The sequence below is a fragment of the Sander vitreus genome, chromosome 4 (genome assembly GCF_031162955.1).
Source record: "Sander vitreus isolate 19-12246 chromosome 4, sanVit1, whole genome shotgun sequence".
NCBI lineage: Eukaryota > Metazoa > Chordata > Actinopteri > Perciformes > Percidae > Sander > Sander vitreus.
In genome coordinates this window covers 12,633,782-12,658,383 of record NC_135858.1, presented here as the reverse complement: position 1 = coordinate 12,658,383, position 24,602 = coordinate 12,633,782, and the positions used below count along the sequence as shown (strand labels likewise).

The window sequence follows — 24,602 nt, the reverse complement described above, 5'->3', positions numbered from 1 at the left end:
AACAACATTAGAAAGATGTTAAATCATTTTTAAGTTAAAAAGGAATATGATCCATTAAATTACTGCACTTTGCACTTGTGGTACTTACAGTAGGTGTCTCCTAACTATGCCTATTTCATGTCACATTAAACATGTTACTAATTTTAGAAATATAATGCTTCACATTTGCTTTTGCCCAGTATAAGTCCACCTAGAGAAAAGACTAATAGCACTTCATCTTAGCTTTAACATTGCATCCTTCGTTTGCAGTAGAATGTTTGCATGACTCAGCCAAGCACAAGAAGAAATCAGCTTGAGGCACAAGTGGAGGAGATATGTATGAAATTGTATATTCAGGGAACAAAGCTCATAACACAGGGATGGACCAGGTGGTCCCTTGGTGCAATCTGTGAATAATACCCATAAAATGTAGATTTTTTTTTGTCAAAACAAATCTCCTTGTGATTAAGGCAGATTTAATGTTTAAAAAGAAGGGTTACTTACTGACGACCAGAGTCCATCGACCATATACCTGCTTCGCTGGGAAGTCTACAAGGGCTTCCTTTGGTTTCCGCTCTTTTTCTCTATCAGAGTTCTTACACACTATGCAATCCCAATGACAGTGCAATTTAATTGCAAAGGTTGCACAGTCTGGTGAAATAAACATAATGCTTAAACATTTTGTAATAACTAAGAGCAGAGGACTGATGACATTTAACCAGTAGTGACTGTATTAATCTCTCTTGAGTTGTTTTGTGTATGCACTCTTGGTATGTTGTATATTAATTATTTTGTGAATTCTGAACTGCTCTGTGAGAGAGTGATCCACCTGATGAATCTTTAATGTTAGGGAGGTGTTTTAACTCATATAGTTAAGAAATCAAGGTGGTACACCCCTTCCCATTTCTCTCACTTATTTTCTATTTTGGTTTGTTGTACTGTGTTTTATACTTTATGTAAGGTTATACAGAATAAACAAAGGCATTTAATCATTTCAAATGTCCTGATATATTCATGAGTTTAGTAATGATGTAACAGTGATTGAAATTGAACTTAAAGAATAGACTCTATTATTGTATCCATGTTTGAGAATTTATCATAAAGGATATTTTCGGTCACAAAACCTGTGAATGGCTTGCTGAAAATGCCAAAGGGAGGAAGCCCAACTTCAGAGTGCCAAATGTTTTCAAAATCTCTGCAAATGAATTTTCATAATATACAGAAATGAATAGAAAACCAACAGCTACCTGGAAGATGGGAAACATGAGTCTGAATTTTAAAACAATCACACCATGATTTGTTAAAGGATTGGCATTGTACTGGTTTAAAAAAGAGATGACCGAACACAAGAGGGCACAATCCATGATCCAAGAATCAGTGGAAATACTACTATCTCAATGTGAAAATACTGCAAGTAAAATGATTCATACTTTTAATTACATAGATGTACTATCAGTAAATGTAGGTCTACTTATAGTATTAAAGTACAAGTATTTGCTATTGCAGAATGTTCCCTGTCAGTGTTATATTATTGCTGATGCATCACTGTGTAAGCAGCAGCATTTTAATGTTCTAGCGGGTTGTTGCAAGAATACTTGAGCAAAGCACTCTGTATTGTATGTAACAAACACAGATATCATATAAAGGATAACAAATTGGACTTTTGTTATTTTGTATGTGCCAGTTGCTCAAACTCTTTTCACCAATCACAAGGCCTAAAGAAACTATTACGTAATGCGTCTTTGCCAAACAGCACCGCCCATTTCCTTTGGGAAAAAAGTGGTCTGCTATTTTTTTTTAGCTGACATCTTTGTATTTTTAGCTGTTAGCCATTGCTGCTAAGTAACTTTTCAAGGTATTTCTTGTGTCAAAGTATATACACGAATTGCACGAAGTCCACGCTGTGAACAAGAACAGTTACGCGGCCCTTGAAAAGGTAAATTTTGGCTGGCTGAGCGGTAGTTTTGTGCTCGTGTCGCTGTCTGCTCCGCTGTGACAGTAATGGCGGCTGTTGCTTCGTCAACTCCTCGCCGTTCTACGAAAAGGGAAGGTGTAGTTAGCTTAATGGCTCCCCGTATCGCTGACGTCTATTGACGCGGTAACTTGCGTGTCAGTGACAGAGTTACACATATTTGCTCATTGAGACAAAAGCTCATCCATCCTGGGAACCAGAGTAACAAAACTTGCCCCGCGTGTAGCTCTAAAACTGTTGTTTTTAAACGTTTAAATTGGTTAACGTCCGTTTAACTGAACGTTAGCTACCGTTAACTAGCAACGGTAACGTTGGTGAGGTCGAACATTCTAGCAGTAATGACAGAAAGGATAACTTTAGATTTCGGCTTTAGCTAACGTTAGACGTTTGCTTAGGATTAACATTTGCATTTAAATAATTAGGGTAATAAGTTAACAGAGTTGACTGTTGGGCCTAGCTATGTTCCGTAACTCCATGTTAACGATAGTTGCATTGGCTAACACGATTGTTGCAAAGAGGAAGTCGTTTTTTAGTTCGCTTAACCTCACCTGTTTAACTTTAGAAGAAATGGTTAGCCAAAGTATGAAACTGTGGTTTGATATCGCTATGATCTGTTTCACATTTGTCGGGAAGAGTTGTTTATTAATTTCAGTCAACAAATAGGCCACAGCGGAGTACAGCATACAGGCTGATACCCCGCCAGACAATTGTGTTACATTAGCGTCATTGTAAAACAGTAATATTGATTTATTTGTTCCCAGTTACTATGGAAGAAGTACAGCATGGCAGCAATGGCACTGAGTTACAGACTGCCACCATCACACCCTCTCAGTTCTCACAGATAGCCCAACAGGTAACTAATAGATCCCTTTCAAAATACCATTAAAAACTCATATTACTGACATTTTATATTGCCACCTTAGCTCTTGCACTGCTAGCTAATACCATTAGTCCGCTTTGTTGATGAATGCCATGCTGAAAGCACACTATAAGGTCTTAAGATTGGTGTATATTAATGTGTGAAATGGATCCAAGAGGATGGTCATTTTGATTATGGACTAAAAAGCTTCCACATAGCTCTTTTTTTTCAGCCTTTAACAGCAAAGTTAGAGAAAGAACATTGGAATTGAAACCATATCTTAAAAAATGCCATTGTATAAAGTAATCTTATAAAGAAATTGACACAATTTGAAGTTGTTATAGTGCTTATTCTCACTATCCAGTATAAATTAAGTCTTTAACAAAACTACTTATCTGCACAGTCTATCTGTCAATTTTGTAATAAAGGTAGGGAGTATTAAATCCAGGATTTAGTGTGACTAGTCTGCTTGATGGAGTCTTAAGTTCCTGTCTGAGTTCATAGCATCTGATAAGACAGTTGTATAAGCACAAGCATAAATCCTCACAACGGCATAGGCCACGTAGGCTCTGCATAGAGCCTACGTACAACCATAAATCCACCTTTAGAATAATAATCTGAGCATGTCGGTGGCAAAAACAGCACTTTTAGTGGACGAAATTGACGATGGACATTTGCCCTATATGATTATGTTACATCTCGTTTTGCGGCTGCCGGTTACAGCGTTTTCACTCAAAACTGGACCAGTTTTAAAGATTTTTGTTCACATTAGTCATATTGCGACGAGACCCAATATGTGTTCTTTTAGACTAGATGAAATGATATAGTGAGTAGGTTTCTTAAAGTAGATTTTAAATGATCACCCAAATTACACATTTTCCATAGATCCCTTTGTGATATCTAGTCATGCAGATAGTTTTGGTTTTATGAGATATCCATCTTCAAGATTTCAGCCCACAAAAAAAACTATTAACGTTACTCAAGATAACTGACAGCCGTCACTGACCGTTTTCATAGAGACTATTGCTTCAGTAGAACATAGATCCCGCAGAAACCATTCACAGTGAGGTCTAATCCACAGTAACAAGGGCATCTCTTAGGAACATGAGCGAAATTCCTTTCACCTTCATTATATTATGGTCAGTGGTAGATATCTCAACCAAAACCGTCTCCACCGCTTGATGCCAAAACGTGTTTTGTGTAATTTGGGTGAAATGATGACCTTTTTAAGTAATTCTTTTGATACAAATGTCTTAATGAGCTTCTGAACTCACTTTTTTTGCACAATTGCCATGATAAATATGTTGTTTTTTGTGAATATAAAATTGTGTTTGGGTTTTTGTAGATGTCACTGGGTGGTGGCTCTGTGGCGGTTTTACAGCTGCCAGGGGGTCAGTTTCAGGTTCAAGGAGTGATCCAGTCTGCACAGTCGTCAGTCATTCAGTCCCCTCAGATGCAGACTGCACAGGTGAGACTACCCGGTTTTGTGACACTGTAATCATTGTTTCTAAATGACAGCCTACGTTAAATGAATCTCTTTAGTTTCTTTTTACAAACCTTCAATATGCCATTTTATACAATTGCTCATTGTGCACTTTTGTTAATCCACCTTCCTCTTTCAAGGCCCTGGATTCAGATAGTGACGATTCACAAGACTCATCAGACAGTGGAGCTGCAGCCCATAAGACCAGAGAAATACTGGCGAGACGGCCTTCATACAGGTAAAAAAACCCCCAAAAAAACAAGCAAAGCTCATCACCCAAACAGTCCTATGAGATGAATACATGTGACCCTCCTCATCTCACCTTGTAGAAAAATCCTGAATGAACTTTCATCTGAGGAGGTGACACACATTGAGGGAAAGGATAACAGCCTGGTATCCACAGGAGTGACTGGAGTTACAGTACCCACCACCCAAATCTACCAGACCAGCACCGGCCAGTACAGTACGAACTTCTCCCTTCAATAGTACTTGCATGAAAAAGAGTGGGCCAATTGGCCTGTGAAATTGAGAATTTGTTTTTCAAATGTTATGAATTTGTAGGAATTAATAAAAAATAAAAAAACATGTTGGATTTCTGCAAAAGAAAATGTGGGATAAATACAATTATTTAATATTACTGTATGTTTTTGTGTTAGTATGCTTACCAGACAGAGCTGTATACCACAAAGATAATAAGTGAAAATTCCCAAAAAGTTTTTACTGGTTTAAAACAAAAAAAAAAGAGTGCTCTGCAGTATCTAGAATGTCAGCCTATCCAGCTGAAATGTGATTTTTACGATTCTGATGCCATCTGTGTGATTATCTAGTTACCATAGCAGCTAATGGCACAATCCAGCTGGCAACTTCGGGGTCTGAAGCCATTCAGGGGCTCCAGGCTGTCACCATGGCCAACTCTGGCGGAGCCCAGCAAGGCACCACCATCCTTCAGTATGCGCAGACATCTGACGGCCAGCAGATACTGGTGCCTAGCAACCAGGTTGTTGTACAAGGTGAGCAAAACATGGAATATTCGAAGAAAATGCATCTGAATTTCTAGGAGAAAATGTATCTGAATTTCTAAGTTTTCTATGCCAATTTGACCTGCTAATGTAGTCGCTTTTCATAAGGAGATTCCAGCAGGGGGCCAAAATGTGTAAGGCGTTCAGACAGACGATAGCACGGAGTCAAAAAATACAGTTGTAAAATCACGCAGTATCATGCACTGTTGTGTGTTGTCTTTGTGCCTTTTATAGGCCTTTGAATTGGACTTCATATTTAATCTGCTCACTGGTTTTTAAGTTGCCCACATCAACACAGCTCCTTAATAGTTATGACACAGTGCTATTGCAGTTGGAATGTGGTTTACATTAGGTGCCTTTCTTCCAAAAGGGATAATTTGATTAGAGTGTAATTAATATCAAAGTTTAGCATTTTTAAAAGCCTGTCCTTAGGTGAACTAGTTAATGGATTTTCATTCACACAGGATAACACATTTTTCAGTATTTATGACACCAGAAAAGTAGTAATAAGTATGAATCACAAAATAACGTCTCTGAGTGGGGATACGGCTCTTCCGGTTAGCTTTTTACAATGGCGGAGCCCGATAGATACTGCTGGACCAAGTCTCTCCGCAACCTGCCTGAAGTCACCTACGATGATGTGGTTCGGATTATAAATGAACACTCTCAAAGTAAATAACATTTTGAAAACGGCAAAAAAAGGCAAAAGGTACAAGACCACGTACAGAAACTATCGTAGACTTCAATGGTAGGAGCTCGCTCTAGCCGTTTGCAGTTTCGCGGGTAAGGTAAATGTTTCTATGGTAACAGCGAGTTGGACCAATCGAAGATGTTGCTGTTACTCGTAGTATTGTGGGTAGTGTAGTTTTTCTCCATAAGATCGTGGGTAAAACATGTTTTTCTTAAAACAAGGTTGATTTCATACAGACTTCTAGCTTCTACAGGAGCAAAAACTTTTGTTTCACAACCACGTTGCTCGGGGTCAGTCTACCTCTGATGGTTTACACATTATGGCTGATAATCTAAATCCTTATGGAGAAAGGGACTGTTGACCAAAAGTTTTGATTCCCTACTCGGCGTTCTGGAAGCAGGAAGTGTGACATAGGCCTATTGCTAACAAATGACACATTACTGTCTAAACTTCACAAGTGAGATCTCTCAAGTGGTGCATGCTGTGTGGCAGAGCTGTCGTGACCCCTGCTGTCATCTTTTGACAGGTGCAGGAGGAGAGGTGCAAACATACCAGATCCGCACTGCGCCCACATCCAGCTCCATGCCTCAAACTGTAGTTATGACCTCCCCTATGGGAATATCTCAGGGCAAGAGTGATGACCCAACAATGAAGAGGGAAATAAGGCTTGCAAAAAACAGGTACGTGTACAGTGTATTTCTGGGTTTTGTATAGAAAAGTGAAAGTCAGAAAAAGGCCAAATCTTCCAGATATTCTGGACAAAGACAGTCAAACCGTATTTGTCTACATTGAAACTATCAACGGCAAATAAAATAATATATAAAATAAACATAGATGGATACACTAAAAGAAAGAACTGTCTTGACTAATTGATGCTCTCATTACTGTAGTAATGAAAGATGCATGTTCTGCTGTCCACGTGATAAGTAAATTATTTTATCATAGAAATATAGAACACTGCTCTGCCTTGTGCGTTTCGTCTGAGGTGTGTTTGACAGGTCATTCATTAGCTTGTGAGAGTTGAAAGAATGGCAACATGCCGACCTATCTTATGTAGTGAACCATGCATAGGATAATAGTAACAGGAGAAAAACAGAAGAAAAGGTTTTGTGATGATGCAGTAGTGCCATTACTGGAATTGTGTAGAGCTTAAAAACAGGAAAACTTTTCCTAATTAATAGTTAAGTATCTTGTTGTAGTACATGTGTTACTTGCACATATTTCCCTGATACAGCTGTAGCTTGGATATTTCATATGTAATTTTATGTTAAAGTAGTGACAACGCTGTACATTGTGATGCACTGTATGTGCAGTCGTTTTAGTTGGACTAACTGCACATTTGTGTCCCTCTTGTAGAGAGGCAGCCCGTGAATGTCGACGGAAGAAAAAGGAATATGTTAAATGCCTCGAAAACCGTGTAGCTGTTCTTGAAAACCAAAACAAGACCCTGATTGAAGAACTCAAAACATTAAAGGACCTTTATTGTGTTAAAACAGGATAACCTGTTTGAATAGAAGTTGAGGATTGGGACATAATGTGGGAGCAGCGCAGCTCAGCCATTTGGACATAAACGGGGTTTCTGGGAACACTTCATTTCAGGCTGAGATTCTCCATTTTTTTTACTCTGTTTGATATAAAACTGACTTGTAATGGCAGTAAGGTATACTGGACTAACAAAAATAAATTGGCCATTTTACCACCTGCTGTTTTTTTTTTTTTTTTTTTAAATTTGCTAATGCTATAACATTTATAGTTGTGTACATTTTTAATACTGGGAGGTTTGAAATTTTGAGCTTTAACTTTGAGTCTCAGTTTATAAATGTATCCCTTTCCTTTTTTCTTGTCTTTTTAAAAATGTTGCTGTTGGAATTTTATTTAATCTAACAGCATCAGCAGAATTTTGACTGTATAAAAACCACACAGACATATTTCCTGTTTATATTGTGAACCAGCAATTCCCCTCATTCCCCTATAAGGAGATGTTACAATTGTCATTCCTTATTTTTTGAGTGTGGTCTGTTTAGTTGTTTCTTGGCAGTTACTTAGACAATCAGGGAAAAAAAGCACAATGTCCAGGTAATATTTATTATGTACATCTTGGGAGGGGTGGGGAAGAAGAACAGTGTATGGAATGTTGCTGATTCTGTAAGTAAATAAATATATTTTCATTCAATAAATGCAGTGTGGCAAGTATTTTTGTTCATTGGAAATGAAAATGTACAGATTGATTGCGTTTGGGAATATGAAACCTGCAGACTCAATTGTTGGTGGTGGACCAATAAATATATACACACATATATATATATATATATATATATATATATATATATATATAAATTGTCAGGATAAAATTATAGGTTAATAGTGAATAAAAATATTGAATAAAGACTGGACTTAGAGTGAAAATACTATAAAAGTTTCTGAAGCTCAAAAGAGGCACACTAAAGTCTGCTCATTCTCCCCTGCATTCATTTAATGGAATATCCCATGATATGTGGTCTTATCATTAGAGTAACCTCAGGAGCCTGAATATGTCTTAGGTGAAGTTCAGAAAAACCAGCTGCCTCTAGATCTTTCCATGTTGCTCTGGTAACCATGCATCCATCTCCAAGATAGTACCACAGAGGCTCAAACACATGCTGAAAGAAGTATGTCCAGGAGGAGGGATCTGAGACAACATGCTCCAAAAAGTAGAAGGCGCCACCCTGTAGGAGAGCCAACAAAAACAGATGATTGCATGTTTAATCAAATCAGATTATGTAACTTTGCAACTATAGTGCCTGCAATTTGTTTCCTGGCTTTTGTTAGTTAGGACTGTGAAGCAGAAAGAGAGGCAGATTTATGGGGATTCAGAAGTCAACAATATATGTGAATTGACCATTCTGAACTGACTGTGACGATCATTCAAATGTCTTACAGTAAAAACGAACATTGTGCAGCCTGCCATTTGAATGTGTGAAATTTAAAAATAGGACAGTTCCTATAAACTAATACAAATATCTCCTACAGCATTTGAAGGCAGCATACGGAGACTCACTGTTTTGAGGATGCGTCGGACCTCCTGCAACACCTGCTGCACGTTGCCGACAGAACAGAGAACCAAGGTGCAGACAACAACATCCAATGACTCATCCTTTACCTCTTCCATGTCCTCCCCAGAGGTAACTATAAACGTGTTATAAGTCAAATGCTTGTTTGCGTCCATGCTCATCCGTAGGTACTTCTCGAAGTGTGGGTTGGGGTCGGTGCAGATCACTGTGCAGCCGTGGGGGTAAAACTTGAAGTTAGCCCCGCTGCCACAGCCTATCTCCAGCAGGCGAAGAGTACCGTCGGTGTTTGCAAATTTACCCACGTTTCGGAAAAGGTCCCTCTTCGTTTCGTGCATTTTATCGTTGTATGAAAATGTTATATTGTAGGCAAGCAAGGGAAACACGCGTTTGTACATACCGTACAGGCCTGTGATCTTCATTACGTGTAAGGGTAAAGTCAACAAAAAACAAAACAGTCTGCATAATTTCATGGGACAAGACTTCATTTTCTTCTGAGATAAACAACGCCTTGCTGAGGGTATCTTAAGACAGGTGACTTTACAAGATCAAAAGATTACACTCTAAACCTGAGAGACAATGTCTGTGTTGCACTTTCACCACACGATGGCGCAAATACACTACTGTGCATGAGTGGCAAATGTGAGACCAAGTCCATGTCCCCCCAAATCTTTGGCTTTCCTGTCTATATCATACAATACTCGTTTAATAAGAAAACACTAATCATGCAGCAGAATTAAACTCGTTTCTCACCAACATTAAGAAAAAACTCAAAAATCAAAATCAGCTTAATAATATATTTTTTTAGTAACAACTGTCATGTCAATGAAATGAATTTAGCAGCAGCACACATAAACACTGACGGCAGAGATTCCCTATGGCAGTATCATATTGATTTATCAGCAAAAACTTGGAGATGGGAAATGACGAATAGAAGATTAAACATGTTTTTCACTTAAACTGCATACAAAGTGGTTATTGTGTGCTGTCTATGTCATGGTTTTAATCAAGGTGTCAATGTGGTTTTACAAAACACAAAGATCAACGTTTTTTTAATACAAAAATAAAATTAGTGTTAAATTGACTGGCAATCACTGGTGTTCAATCATATTACAAGGCATTAACTGCTTGCCATATTCATGCACTGGTTGTGAGGCAAGCTTACGACAAAGCTAATGAGACATAATCTATTTTACAGCATAACCCATGATGTGTGGTTTGATTATGAACATAAGTGGCGCTTCGATGTGTCTCAGTTTGAGATCAGAGAATCCAGCTGCCTCCACATGTTTCCATGTTTCCCGGGTGACCTCACATCCATCACCAAAATAGTACCATGGAGGCTGCAGAACATGCTGGAAGAAGTATGCCCAAGTTGATGGATCTGCAACAACATGCTCTAGGAAAAAGAAGGCTCCACCCTGCAAAGCAAAGATTTGTTATAGATATACTTTGTATCAACCTGATGCATACTTTTCTCCCTGGAAGAATTGGGTTTCCATTCTTTCCGCATGTTAGATAATGAATACATTTTTGTTACATTATGTTTCCTGTAAGGCCAACGGTTTGAAACTCAGGATCATTTTATCGAATAGTCAAATACAAAAACTGACTTAAGTTGAATGTTGAATGAAACTTGACATGGAGTAAGTGTCTAGCCTATATTATACCTAAAGAGGGCACCATATCTTGTTTCAGATATGTAATGTTGGCACACAGGTCAAAGGTATATGGTTGATAAAAGTAGAGATGTTCCGATACCGATAGCTCCGATACTGCCTAAAACGCTGGTATTGGTATCAGGAAGTACTGGAGTTTATGCACCGATCCGATACCACGTAATAAAGCCCTAAAGAAAAAATACATTAAAGTAGTTTATTTATGTTCTTTTTCCATTATAACTGACTGTCAAACTGCAGAATAAAAGATCTTCTGTGGCATTCATGTTTCATAGAGTTTAACCTGAGCCAAACCGACAACAAAGATAGAAATAATATCCCATCCATACAGGGATAGTAGTATACAGTTGTTAAAACATAATAAAATATATGACACACTGGTATCGGATCGGTCCTCGGTATCGGGAAGCAAAAAATGGTATCGGACCATCCCTAGATAAAAGATAATGCGAAAATTTTGTGGCAACAATCTAAAGATATAATAATTAGTACTTTGGCTGGTGCATGTGTGGGGGGGATCATTTCTCTGCTTTGCATGTTTTGCATCAGTATGTCAAGCAAGTCAATGAAAAATATTTTTTTTTAATTTAGTGAGTTAGTCATTAATGTCCACTGGTAAATGATTGATCCAGTAGTTGCACTTTATTCGAACAGTAGCATCAATAGCAATGCAGGACATGGCTGCAAATCAGCGTTTTATTGGGAATAAATTTTTATTTCAGCAGTCACACAACTTACTGGTCTCAGTATGCGACGTGCCTCTCGCAGAGTTTGGGTTATGTTGTTGACAGAGCAGAGCACCAGGGTGCAGACAACAACGTCTACCGATTCGCTCTCAATTGACCCCATGTCCTCCCCCGATGCCACCACAAATCTCTCAAAGGTGAGGTGGTCATTCTCGCCGATATTTTTCTTCAGATATTTCTGAAAATGAGGGTTCGGGTCAGTGCAGATCACCTTGCAACCAGGCGGATAAAACTCAAAATTTGCGCCTGTGCCGCAGCCGATCTCCAAAATTGTGAGCTGCCCGCCAGGCTTGTTGAACTCGGGGAGACTGCGAAACAGCTCCTTCTTCTTGTCGTACATTTTCTTGTTGTACGTTTTAGAAATCCGGTATACACAAAATGGGAAGACACGTTTGTATATTTCATACAGACCGACCGCTTCGATCAGATGAAGGGGCAAGCATAACACATTGACGATTAATGTACAAAATTTCATTAGGAAAGCCATTTTTTCAACCGCAAACTGAACTAACTACCAAAGATACAGAGACAGTTTATGGTTTAACCGAGACGTCCCAACTCGGAGTAACGTCCTGTAACTGTGTCACGTGGGCTCCGCCACTGCCACGCCTCTTTAGGCAGGTCCATGTGTATTGAGTCCAATGGGAGAAGTGAACGTGAACACAGATTATGAGCGATTCTTTCGCCCCATAGTCACTAGAGTAAATATTGGACCTATATTTCACAAGCCACATATCTCCAAAACATTCTGACACCAACATGGCATTTTTCAGACGGATACATCAGGAGAAATTTAACTTTGTACTATGAAATTGAATCCTACCGGTGCCCCAAAACGCTAGATGCCGATTCGCATGGGACTAATGTCACCTGACCTCTGTGGTAATTTGCGGTGACATTTTTAATTGACAAATGACGGCCATGGCAGATTCTCAAGGGATAAAGACCACTGACAACCTCCGCAATTATTAAAATTTTTTAGAGGAGAGAAGCGGTTGTCGAGTGAGCTAGAGAGTTAATGAACAGAGGGACCAGCGGTAGCGAAAACAAAGCCGTGAATCAGAGGAATAAAATGTTATTTTCTGATTGTTTTATGGTGGTTACGTTCAAAAGCACAAATAAACCCACACCTCAGCACAACCCTACAGGAAGGTGCCTCATTGCATTGAATTCCAGGTATTGGGTCAAAAATTGAACTGTACCCAACCCTATGGCTATAGTCTCACTTCAAGTCTGATGTCTGTCTCTTTGTAATTACCAAGGGGGTAAGCTTCTCCTCACAACGAGTAGCCCCTATGGCGCCATTTTGATGTTAACAAGCACTCACCCCCCGTTAGCATCCCATTGACTGCCATTCATTTTGACGTTACTTTGACAGTGAATAACTTTACATCTTTGGTTGTAGGTTGTAGCTCATGAGAAGTGTTTAAAGAATCTATTTGTCCATTGTTTATTTCTAAAGAAACACAACAATGTATAAAAAGCTCCATTACATTGTATCTCACGTTATGGCTCCGTAGTAGACGTTTTTATAAAAATAGGCTAACGATTGTGTCATAACCACGGAACTTACTGTCGCATAGTAGAGGAATTACCGGATAGTACACAAGACGCTCACAGGCAGTTTCGACTTACATTAGCCGTTTACGTTTAATTACTAATGTTAACTAGCATTTTAGTTAGCAATAATTAGCCTGTGCCTATGTTATCTCCTTTACATATACCTACGTTCTCCGTCTCTGCAAGTTTGGGAATGATTGAGATTTCTCTTGGCACAGCTACCAGAAGACTTACAACTTTCAGACAGGTTGCTCACGTCACATCTACATCATCTCTCTCAGTTGGAGGCTGCGCAGTAACGCTCAGGGCAAACTGGAAAAGTGCTACTAATAGCCTTCACTGGTTGCCGTCCAGAGCAACGGGATCTGTTGGTCCATTATATATACTGTCTATTGTAATTACCAGTACAATGCCCGTTCAAAAGAGTTTGGAACGGGCTGACTGCTTGGCCTCCTGTATTGCTGCTTGCAGCTTTCTCCAGAACAATTGCACCCTGAAATAACTTACAGAAGGCCCTCAGCGGACTTAATATGCAACTTAACTGTATACTAATGACTTACTTTATTTTGTACTTCTACTTCATAGGAAAACATTGTACAACTACATTTACCTGACAGAGAATGTTGCAGATTCAGATTTTACTCACAAAATCACAATTAAAATATGATGCATTATTATTAAACTATCCAGCATTATAGTAGAGTTTAAATTTCCACCTTGAACAGACGTTATTAAATTGAAGTACATTGTGCTGATGCTTCTCTTTTTACCTTAAGTAAACATTTGAAAGCAGAACTTACACTGTGCGATCACAGGCGGTTTTACCATATGGCATAGGTAAAGGGCCTTGTGAATTTGTGTGTTTTTTTTATAATTTATTTTTATATAACTCAACCTGTAACACATGTTGATTGCAGTTCAATAAGGCGGCGTTCGGCTGCGGCTCATAGAGAGATTCGGCGTGACCCTTTTTTTTTTTCTTTTCGTATAGCCGTCACACATCCACATAGTAGGCAGTGGTGGCTCCTGAAAAAAATGTCTGGGGGGCAGTTTTTCTGATAATGATTAAGGTGACCCATTCAATGGGTACATTAAGAAATAGAAAGATTTCCCCTGTAGCTACATAAGTTACAGGTGGAAAGCTATGTAAGAAATTAGCATCCAGGAACCTTCATAAGCAAAAATGACATGGCTCCACAATTAATTATTCCACTTATTCATTACTTACATTAATCCAATGTAATCCAGTGATGTAAAATAGCTAAATAGGACACATTTTTAAAAAGATATGTCCAGCAACAACATAAAGAAGGGGGCAGCATATAAGTCAATACCAGAAGCGTTTATTGACTGATCTCAAAGTATTGGCTTACAAAAGCAAAATAAGTTATCACAGTACAAATAATCAAGGGTGTTCTTTCACATTCCTCAACACTGCATAAACAATCTGCATTTCCATAAACAAATGAAATATCAGCTGAAAATACAGCATCTTGGCATTTGTTCAGATTGCAGGATCAGCAAGAGCTTTTACCACATTTACAACATTTCAAAGGTAGTGCAGCCTAATAATCTTTTAGAGTAAAGGGAAGTGCACACTTTAAACAATAAATAGTAACAGCATGGCAATAACAAGTAGACCAATTGTTGAGAGAAGTGGATCTTTAGAACTACATTTTCTGGAATGTAGGATATCACCAAAGTGCTACTTAATAAAAGCAAAGTAATGTCCCAAATAAGTGAATGAACAAGTGAGGCTTGACCTAGTGTGGTCTGTGCATCTTGGCTTTACACATTGAAGACCAAACCAGAATGGTGAGGTGCTGCTAAGTTTAACTAAAGAATTCTGATATACACATTAATTACTTACTTCAAAAAGGCCTCATGGTTGTATTGGAAATATGTGCACCAGAGCATAATTCACAACAAGCGAGCAGGAGCTTTTGATAGAGTCCGCTGAAAACATTGATGCAAGTTATTGGTAATAAGCAATTTGTATAGACTTCCATATTCTGCCCTCTTGTATAGATTTGTGAAAATGAACATGAACAGTGATAGACATTTTGTCTGAAAACAGCATTTGAAAATAATTTCTAGAAAGGTAAACACAGCTGTTTGTACGGCTTTGTGAAAATGAACAACCATATTCTGGCCAATTGTATAGATTTGTAAGCAGATTTTTTTTGAAATCTTTTTTTTGAAAGAATGAAAAATGACTATTTAAAACAACATCAACTGTGAACTGATTTGGTGTGTGTGTTAAAGAGATGCAGCAAAGCGGTCAATGACTTTCTCATTGAAATCAGGCATGTTGAGGACTAGTTCCCTCTCCATGGAAAGCATGGCCAGTGCATTCAAACGTTCCTGGCCCATTGAATTTCGCAGGAATGTTGTAACTTGTGTCAAAGTTGAGAAACATCTCTCAGCTTCAGCTCTTGTCATAGGAGTACTTATGAGGATGTTTAACAGAGTCACAGTCTCAGAGAATTTCTCCTGGAGGTTGTAGCTCATGAGAACCTGGTACAGTGCCAGTGCACCACAGCAGCCCTTGAATTCAGGATTCTCATGGATCAGAGAGAGTTCTGTCTTGAGCTTTGCCTTGTTCAGCATGGGGTATGCGTTCACAGTGGCATTCTGAGCCTCATCAGGAAATGAATGGCAGTACCTTTCAAACATATCTGATTGCAGTAAGGTAGCACTCACAAGGTGGCCAGTGAAAGAGAACCTTGCTTTGGTGTGATCCAGGATGGTGTCGCAGACCTCTTCAGACAGCCTCTGCCTCTCCTCTTCTCTCAAAGCCGTTCTGGGTCTTTTGGCTCATGTTGCTAGCTTGCAGCTGCTGTTGAGAGGAGTCCCTGAAGGCAAACAGACCAATGTCTTTGTTAGGCTATGTACAGTACTGTAGTCTATGTGATACACAGGTATATGCAATTTATCCACGTATAGTACAAAGATTTCAGTTCCACTTAAAATGGGCAAGGATGCATAAAGTCTTTAGTGTTTAAGTTAGCCTTTGTGTCTCACCTAGCCTGGATGTTCAGTACAGTATACAGTATACACAGTATATAAAGTAAGCTAGATTACACCACTAGCCATATATAATGAGAATAATGTAATTTCTAACACAATTCCTTTCATGCATACATTTTCAAATGACAAAGCTCTGTTTTGAGAACGATCAAATGATATTGTTTAATCTTACCTTATGGCCTGCACACTGCTTGTGAAGCTGTCGAGTCGCATGATTTTGTAAAAAAGCCACAGGAAAAAAAATTTAATCTTCATCATGTAGCATCATCACGTAGCCAGATGCCTCTCTCACGATGGGCTGGTCAAATGAACCCGTCCTGATGGCTTCAAAACATTGTATGAGGTCGTCTCGATTCTCGTAGACAGTGTTCACGACTCTGGGCAGTCTTCATTCAACAGTCTGGTCAAGAATGCTGGGTTTGGGTGACCGGGAAAGAAACATGGACAGCTAGCCTGTATCCCTCATCCAGTTGAGTGGCAATGTCCACTCTCCCCAAAGCAGACAATCTCAAACAGCTATCCATGTGGATCTTTGACAGCTCATGTTTCTTTATCTTTTCTGAAAGATGGTGCATGTCTGTCGCTGTCCAAGCAGTGCTGTCTGCCGTGCCGCCTTCAGGGTGAAGGAATAGGCAGGGGTAGCAGAAGACTGCATTGGCTACGTCACAGCCTGCTAGTCAGGTTTTTCGTTCGTACCAATTTTTGGAAAATCCTCGGGTGTAGAAACCTGTTGAATGATTATTTGGTCTGGGAGGTCCTAATTGTTTCGTTGCCAATTTATCTTGATTCGTTAGCAGACTAAAAGGAACTTCTTTCAAAGAGACAATCGAGTTGCACTGAACGCTAGCCATCTTAACAGTAGTATGTGAATTAATTGATTGATGCTGCTACCCGCTCTTTTCTTAGTTACGTTCATGGTTACGTTACGTATGACGAAAGCGCGTACAAGTACAAGTACAAGCCCTCCCAGAACCCATAGAGATTGTATTGAAAGCTCTGATATTTGAAAAACAATGGATTTTACATGAGAGTCTATAGAGACTTCTGGGGCGATTTTCAACCTGACTGAAATCGCCCCAAAAGGGATGGGGCCATTTGAAGCACGACTTTAGCCTGATTGGACATTTAGTGGCAGATCAGACGTCTACATTAGAACACTGATAACAACTGTTGCCGTGATAGAATTGGTTAGAAAAAGTTAGTTTGGCATTGCGTTGCCCATATCGCCCTAATGAACACACCGCCCCTGGTTGTAAGCGATGTGGACTGGGCGGGGGAAGAAGGGAGCCCGGCTCTGTCTGCTGGGAAAGCCGCTCATAAATAGCGCACAGAGCGGCTGGAGAAAAAAGTGGAAACGTTTTCTTTTTTTCCTCAACCTTTATTGTGCAGTCGTTTAGTTTTATCACAGTTTATTAATATCCAATATTTAACGTCCAAATTGCTCCAATTTCCAAAAAACAAATTCATTGGGGAAGTCAAGTGTGAAGCAGATCGGATGAGCGGTTCCTCGAGATATTATACGACAACGGACACACACACACACACACACACACACACACACACACACACACACACACACACACACATACAGAATTTCCTTGATTTATAGTTCAATTAGATTTCCATTGCTCACTATATTGAAATGCACTGAAACGCTGAAATGCAAAGTAGCTGAATGAATAAAAATGTGTGCCAGCCTTTTGATTTCCTGTAGACTTGAAGCTGCAGTTCTTAAAAATTCCACCAGATAGAGACATTGTTGGGTCAAATTCAAAACAGCTCCTTTAAAAATCCTCCAACCCTGTATTTTGAAGGGTGAAGGCTTTAGATAAAGGGTCATAATATATTGAAAGTGATTTCTTTCATTGACTGAATGTGAGCAGTATGTACATGTGTTTGTACTCTCAAAACTGAAAACAAACAAAAAGCTGTCTCCTGCTACACACAGACAGTATTATAGAACATTTATGGTACAACAAGAAGAAATTGCATACAGTTACACACCCAGCCTGCTGAACGACAAATATACAATTATTTATTGTCTGTTTAAGACAGCATTGTCCAGAGTGAACTGTATTAATTAAAGCAAAGTCATGTAGAAGATGCATTTATGGGACTGGGAAATACCAGAATATGGATCTTGATATGATTTAGGGCTCTTTCACACTGCACCTTTAGTTCGGTAGACTTGATTCGTGGGTGAAGTTGCAACATTGTCGCATTTTAGATTTGGTTACTTCTGATTTTTGTCCACATGAGTACCATTACTTCTTACTGAGTACCGCTACCTCCTGCAGTAAGTAGGTACGCACCCCTAAACACCTGCGTAACTGCGTCTCTCACATAGCATTTCTTAACGCTGAGAAAACAGTGCTGAAAATGTCCTCGTTAACATGGATAATTGTACTGGATAAACATATTATTGAAACCCTGATGGCTGGAGTAGGCTGCTGTGCCACTGCCCAACACAGGAGAACACCTGATCCAGTGCACAGCCCACGGCCGGAGCATAATTCTGTTTACATGGCGGTCACCAAGTCACGCACACCAGGCCACCAAGCCGCAGCGTTATATGGCAAGTGCAGCCAAGGCAACGTTTGCGACAGCAGACTTTTGCACTGCGCGCTCCGCTTCTCGTCACCCGGGGCACGTGCCAGCTGCTGACTGCTCACTAGGGCTGGGTTTGGCTGGATCGTTCAATCGTTCTGATACTGGTACCGATACCAATACCGTGACTTTGACACCGGTTCCTAAACGATACTTTTTTCGATGGCAATTTTATGAAACAAAAAGAAATGACATTACACATTATGGCACACATCTTTTTATTTATTTTTCAGCTCCTACTACGCGAGCCCCGTCTCTGAGCGTAACGTAGACTTTTTCCTGCATGCCTCTACAACGTCTAACACTAAATAGCCAATCACAAGCATTATTAGATATCGGTAGAAGCACGATGCATCCTATTGGCTCACTGACGCTGATGAGATTGACTCCTTAGGTATTGAAATTGGGTATTGAAGGACAAGGCATTTTTTGATACTCGATACTTTTCAGTTCGGTTGGTGCCTAAAAAGGATTGAATTCGATACCTAGCCCTATACTTGAGTGAGCGCGCACTCCAAACCACTTTCAATTAATCTTCTACACCCCTGAAGCACTTATGCAATAAGAAGCTACTCTTTTGATGTCTGTTTCTTAATTGGTTGTATGTTTTTACACAAAAGGAACTCTACACACAACCATATCACAGCTGAACATTTCATTACTGGAGTGTTAGAGCCTACATTTTATGTAGGTCTAGTCTTGATTTGGGTGTTCACTTACATTTAAAAAGATTGTAAATCTAGTTCCTCGAGTAAATTGTAACACACCACAGTCAACTTTAATCAAATAAAACTATAATAATAATAATAATAATAATAATAATAATGTCATTTCCCACATCATAGTGGCTAATGAAAATGAAATGCATACAAAAACAAGACAACAAGACATGCGTATATATAAATATATCAAAGACGCATGTGATGATCATGTCATGCATATGCTGAATTAGTACTGGCACCTTTTTTGGTCCAATTCAGGCACTGGTCTTGGGTTTTATGGTTTTGGACTATCCAACGAAATGCTCCAGGGTTCGGTTAGGACGGACCAAACTGCTAGGTGTGAAAGCAACCTTAGTCTAGGGATGCCCTGATTGATCGCCTGCCGATCATTATTGGCCGATATTCAAAATTGGACGTTGATTACCATGGTAAGGGTCGAAGCTTCGAAGCATTTGGGGCAGCCTAAACGTCACGCGTAAGTGATTGATTTGGAGGTCCATTTAACTAGGCTGGTTTTAATCAAGAATTAACAATGCAGCTTGACTGAACTGCCTCACTGGTCTGTATGATAAATAAAACGTAATCAGGTGAAGTTATAAAACTAACTTTAAATTCATTATTTTTGGTCATACACCTAGAGCGACGTCAGAAGTGTATTGTGTATCGTGAACTTTGTATCAAACTTTAATTTCAAGAATGGGTCAAGATGTTTAGGTACCATTGCCTTGGTTACATAAAGTCTCATTATTTGCTCAGAGTTGTCTCTTTAATGTGTCTTATAGGCTAATTTCCAGGTATGATTCTAAAAATAATATGCAATCACAGAGTTATTTTCAGATCAAGATGAAAAGAAATATGTTGCCAGTCGCAATGCTAATCCCAACCAGAATATCAATGACTTGTTACATGAACAGTGTGTTTTTTTCTGCTTGCGATGCTGCGGTCTCTTGTCCATTATTGAAGCTAAAGGCATTTACCGACACTCCCTAACAATTTGCTGAGAGTCATCAATTATGCAGGGCAGCCGCACGCACTGGGAAGGAAGATAGCAGCAACAATATGGCGACAGCCGCAGTTACTCTCGACTCTTTTCTACATCTGCAGTTCAGTGACAGCTGTCTGGATTTCTGTTAATGCGAAAAAAGTAAGTGGACAATCTGTTTTATGCTTTGTCTGGTATTTCGTGTCGTGGGATGGATCGCAGTTCTACTTTGTCGACTGACTGCATCCCAGTGCCGCAGAGCGGTCCCTCTATCAGCATCTTTTCCTAGCGTCTGTGGAGGGCTCTTTGCCAGTACATGGACAAATATGTATGCGAGGTAGCCTATTAGTTAGAAGAAGGGAAGATATGATTTTTGAAAGGGAAAACACGGATTTCTAACGCGACGCGGTAAAAAACAGGGAGACAGCAGGTTATTTGGGGTGTTGGCCTGCCGCTGGATGGAATGACATTTAACTGTGTCAGAATGTGAAACATACGCATATGGGATGTAGCTATTAGGTGAGATCACGTCAAACTTCTGAGTGGCGACAATAACTAGCCTGCATGCTCCAAGTGCACGAATAATGCGTCGCTTGCTAAATCATTTTAGGTAGAAATTTCCTCGCTACCATTATTTTATTAACTATGATAGTTTTTTTCCCACCCCCACACTCCACCTCTGCGCCCCCTCCCTCTTGCAATCTCGTTGAAGACTATTGCGTGAGGAGGTAGCCTATAGGTGCGTCTTTAGTTTGGCAGTCCTCAAAGGGACCGCGGCACCCTTTCGCAGTCTCAGCCATTAAAAACACATTTCTCCGTCATGGTATTACTCTATAAACCTGCACCATACGGAGTCTCTGGCTCTCTGTCGCCTTTACTAGCAATACGGGTGTGGTAGCCTTAAGGCCGTTTTAGTTTCTCTTTTTTTGTTTGTTGTTGCTGTAAATAATTTCACCCTTTTGGTGTGAAATTGGGGTTATGCTGATATGCTATGCTGCTTCGAGTTGAGGCCAGGATTGTGTTGTCCGGACATGGCTTGTGCATTCAACTGACCTGCTATGAGTTTGTAGGTTTGAGCCTGTAGCAGCAATAAACCACACTGCAGTATTTTAGGCTTTGGCCCTATAGCGCGGCTCGGTTTTAAACAGTGGACTTTCCTGGGGACTACATAGGTTACAAATCATTCTCAGGACATTTATGACACGATACACAGCGGGGAGCGGGTGGTCTTCATCCCACACGGGAAGAAAGTTCTCCTAGAAATGAAGAGGTTGTCTTTATTTGTGTTTATCTACAGTGGCCCAATGTCCCATGCTTCATAATGTCCGCCTTTCCTCCGAATCCCTCGGCTGTCCTTTGAGGAAAAACGTGTTCAACTGAATTATCATAACTTATCATCATTTCCAGTCAGAACACCATAACTTTACCTGAAATTGACTCGACTCAGGCATTAAGTATCTAGCACCCACCCGTAAGGGGCCTCTTTAATAGAGGCCTATAGCTGCCAAGTTATAATGTTGGACTTGGGACTGTTGGGCTCACCTATTCTTGGTGATACTGTGGATTTGGACTGAGGTGACATCTTACATTTAGTGGCAGGCTACATTAAGACAGCACTGAAATGAAGGATGAAGGCGAAGTTCTTTACAGGCCCATTTGACTCAGATGCGAGTGCCCTATAGCCTATAGCCTACACCTCCTCCTCCTCCTCGCCCCCCCCCCCTCCTCACTAGCACTGTGTCGCCGCGGTGTCCGGTTAGCTCCACCAGACATCAGGTCATCATCACAGTGCATAGAGCACAATAGAAGATTTTTTCAGGTGACGGGACGGGGGCCGTGGTGCATTTGGATGTCTTTCCTCCGCACAGAGGACGAAGCATAGGCGCTGCTGCTGAACGCTGCTGAATCGGACGGCGACAATTGGCTTGTCTTTTCCTTGCGAGGCAAACGAGGCTGCCGGAGTTTTTAGTTTTCACTGTCATCCATCAGTTTGTATTTCTGAACTCATTTGACTCATAACGGATTTAACGGAACCGAGAGCGGTTATGGGCTGCGCGCATTTGGTGCCGATTAGCCTACGTGCGCTAATATCAATGTAATTGATTTAAGAGTGAACCGAGCAGTATTTTCAAACCAAAATGTGTTAGTCAGATTGTTGCGTTTTATGCCGTGATTCTCAAATGACCTAGTGAGTTAGTGGACATCGAAAGCATTGAGCAACATCTGCAACATTTTCGGGCTGTTTCCCCTGCTCGCTTGGCAGTTTTGCTGCCTGTGTTTAGGATTGTCCCAGCCTTAAGTGTAAAGTGTACATGCACTGCTATTGCATCCTGGTTTGAATCACCTTGACGGTAGATCAATTGATGTAGCATTGGTGGAAGGAGACTTGGAGGTTGTGCTGAGGTTGGGTTACTTGAATCAGACTTCAATTCAGACTCTCTTTTGGTTGGCTGTGCTTTTTCTCGAAGATACTGGGCTGTTGGATCTATGTCTGCCTGTGGATTTCTTCTGATTTCTTTCCAGGTCTGTGCCCTTGTCATTTTCTCCATGAATTTTGGACACACTGTCTAATTTTTGATTGTGTGAACTGTGACTTGACTGTCAAATACAGTATGTTGTATTAAACAGCATGGTCATCAAATAACTGGGGAGATACATTCATATGTTGGAGGAGCCTGGAGAGATGCAGTTGATTATTTTATTACAACTTTACTGTTACAACAATGAGTCTGAGCCCCATAGGTTGAATAATTTCCAGTCTGGCAATCATTTGTGGATTATCTTTTGACACACAACAACAGTTTATAATGTTTAATTATCCGTCTAAAGTAGGATGTAAGACACCAGAATGCATAATGTGGCCTGTGTTGGGTGCACTGTTACATAATGATAATCATGGGCCAGCAAAAAAGGAGCAAGTTGATGGATTTGTCACAGAGAACAAAAACAACACAACAAATGTTTATAATGTATTAAAAGTCATCTCAGCATATTGTGCTTTGACAATTTAACTGTCAACATTTGAATTATTGTCATGCAATAAACCCCACCCATTCTTTTCTTTACCACACATCCCAGTTACATTCATTTATATACTTCATCTGTATTTAGATCAATGGGTATGATAAGTAGATGTCGGAAGTAAAACAAATTCACAGCAAGGGGCCTTGATACAATATTAACTCATTAAATTCTTATCGTGAACATGTAACACTAGACTCTTCGCTAGTCTCGCATTGCCAGACCTACCGCCACATGGCTGCGGAAGAAGGTCTCGCTAGTCCAAACAGCACTCAGTGATGGGAGAAAAATGTGCTCTGTTTATTAGCATTTATTGAAACCAATCACAATAGTCTGTGTTGGCGCTAAGCACCGGACGCAATAACGGTGCCTCTATAAAACAGCCTCGGGAAGGTTCAAAGGTTGTTTTAGTCGTGCAACAGAAAACTCAGATTGGACAGATAGTCTAGCTAGCTGTCTGGATTTACCCTGCAGAGATCTGAGGAGCAGTTAATCATAGTCCTAATAAATCCACCGGAGTTTAGAATGCCAACACAAAGAAAGCGGAAGGTGAGAGACAACCGGCCGAAAATGAGGGACGTCGGGCGGATCTTTCAGCGGCACCAGAGCAATCGCCTAAATAAATAGTAATCGATGTAGACTACTCATCGCTAATTTATAAATCTAGCACTAATATCTGTCTGTTTTACTTGATTAGCTTAAGGTTGTTTGGCTCTTTGTCATTTTGCACAGGACAGATGTGTGCTGGGAGTCACTTTCATACTTTTATACTTTTTATATCTATCGTCAGTAAGAGCTGTTTGGACTCAACCAGAGAGACATCCAAGCTAGAGCTGCAAACCTGGATGTCTATAGAGACGATGTGCATTTAAGTCCCACCCACACCGAAGGGAAAAACATCGCTCTCCATTGTATTGCATGAAGGTGCCTCCTTTGCAATTCCGTCTGCTAGCAAACAACAGATACATGTCTAAAAGCTGCTGTGTGGTGGGATGCACGACCAACAGGGTTAATAACTCATAACTAAGTTTTTATAAGATGCCTACCCGAAAAACCGAGCTTCTAGGAAGACAAAAGTGGATACAGGCAATAAAACAAATGGGAAAACTGTGGGATCCTGACACTCAATGTCAACGACATTTGTTTTAGGCTAACAATGTTTCTGTAAGTTAAGCTAAAGCATTTTGACAGTATACAACTTGTGT

General features: G+C 40.0%; 3 protein-coding genes across 4 annotated transcripts; 1 reads left to right on the top strand and 2 right to left on the bottom strand.

Annotated features, from left to right (window-relative positions):
- Positions 1 to 1,736: 1,736 nt before the first annotated feature.
- Positions 1,737 to 8,180, top strand: atf1 (activating transcription factor 1). 2 transcript variants are annotated; one of them, XM_078248355.1, is made up of 8 exons: positions 1,737 to 1,915; positions 2,713 to 2,804; positions 4,156 to 4,278; positions 4,434 to 4,531; positions 4,623 to 4,756; positions 5,121 to 5,303; positions 6,530 to 6,683; positions 7,360 to 8,180. In XM_078248355.1, the coding sequence occupies exons 2-8, from the start codon at positions 2,718 to 2,720 to the stop codon at positions 7,502 to 7,504; spliced, it is 924 nt and encodes a 307-aa protein (XP_078104481.1). In that variant the 5' UTR covers positions 1,737 to 1,915; positions 2,713 to 2,717; the 3' UTR covers positions 7,505 to 8,180. The 2 variants fall into 2 exon arrangements, with proteins under 2 accessions (XP_078104481.1, XP_078104482.1); XM_078248356.1 differs by lacking the exon at positions 2,713 to 2,804.
- A 167-nt stretch (positions 8,181 to 8,347) lies between these two features.
- On the bottom strand, positions 8,348 to 9,854 carry LOC144516764 (thiol S-methyltransferase TMT1A-like). The gene is made up of 2 exons (XM_078248353.1): positions 9,041 to 9,854; positions 8,348 to 8,708 (listed from the first exon to the last, which is right to left on the bottom strand). The coding sequence occupies exons 1-2, from the start codon at positions 9,536 to 9,538 to the stop codon at positions 8,472 to 8,474; spliced, it is 735 nt and encodes a 244-aa protein (XP_078104479.1). The 5' UTR covers positions 9,539 to 9,854; the 3' UTR covers positions 8,348 to 8,471.
- Positions 9,855 to 10,085: 231 nt separating this feature from the next.
- LOC144516765 (thiol S-methyltransferase TMT1A-like) lies at positions 10,086 to 12,060 on the bottom strand. The gene is made up of 2 exons (XM_078248354.1): positions 11,468 to 12,060; positions 10,086 to 10,471 (listed from the first exon to the last, which is right to left on the bottom strand). Exons 1-2 carry the CDS (start codon positions 11,960 to 11,962, stop codon positions 10,238 to 10,240), a joined length of 729 nt encoding a protein of 242 aa, XP_078104480.1. The 5' UTR covers positions 11,963 to 12,060; the 3' UTR covers positions 10,086 to 10,237.
- Positions 12,061 to 24,602: the final 12,542 nt, after the last annotated feature.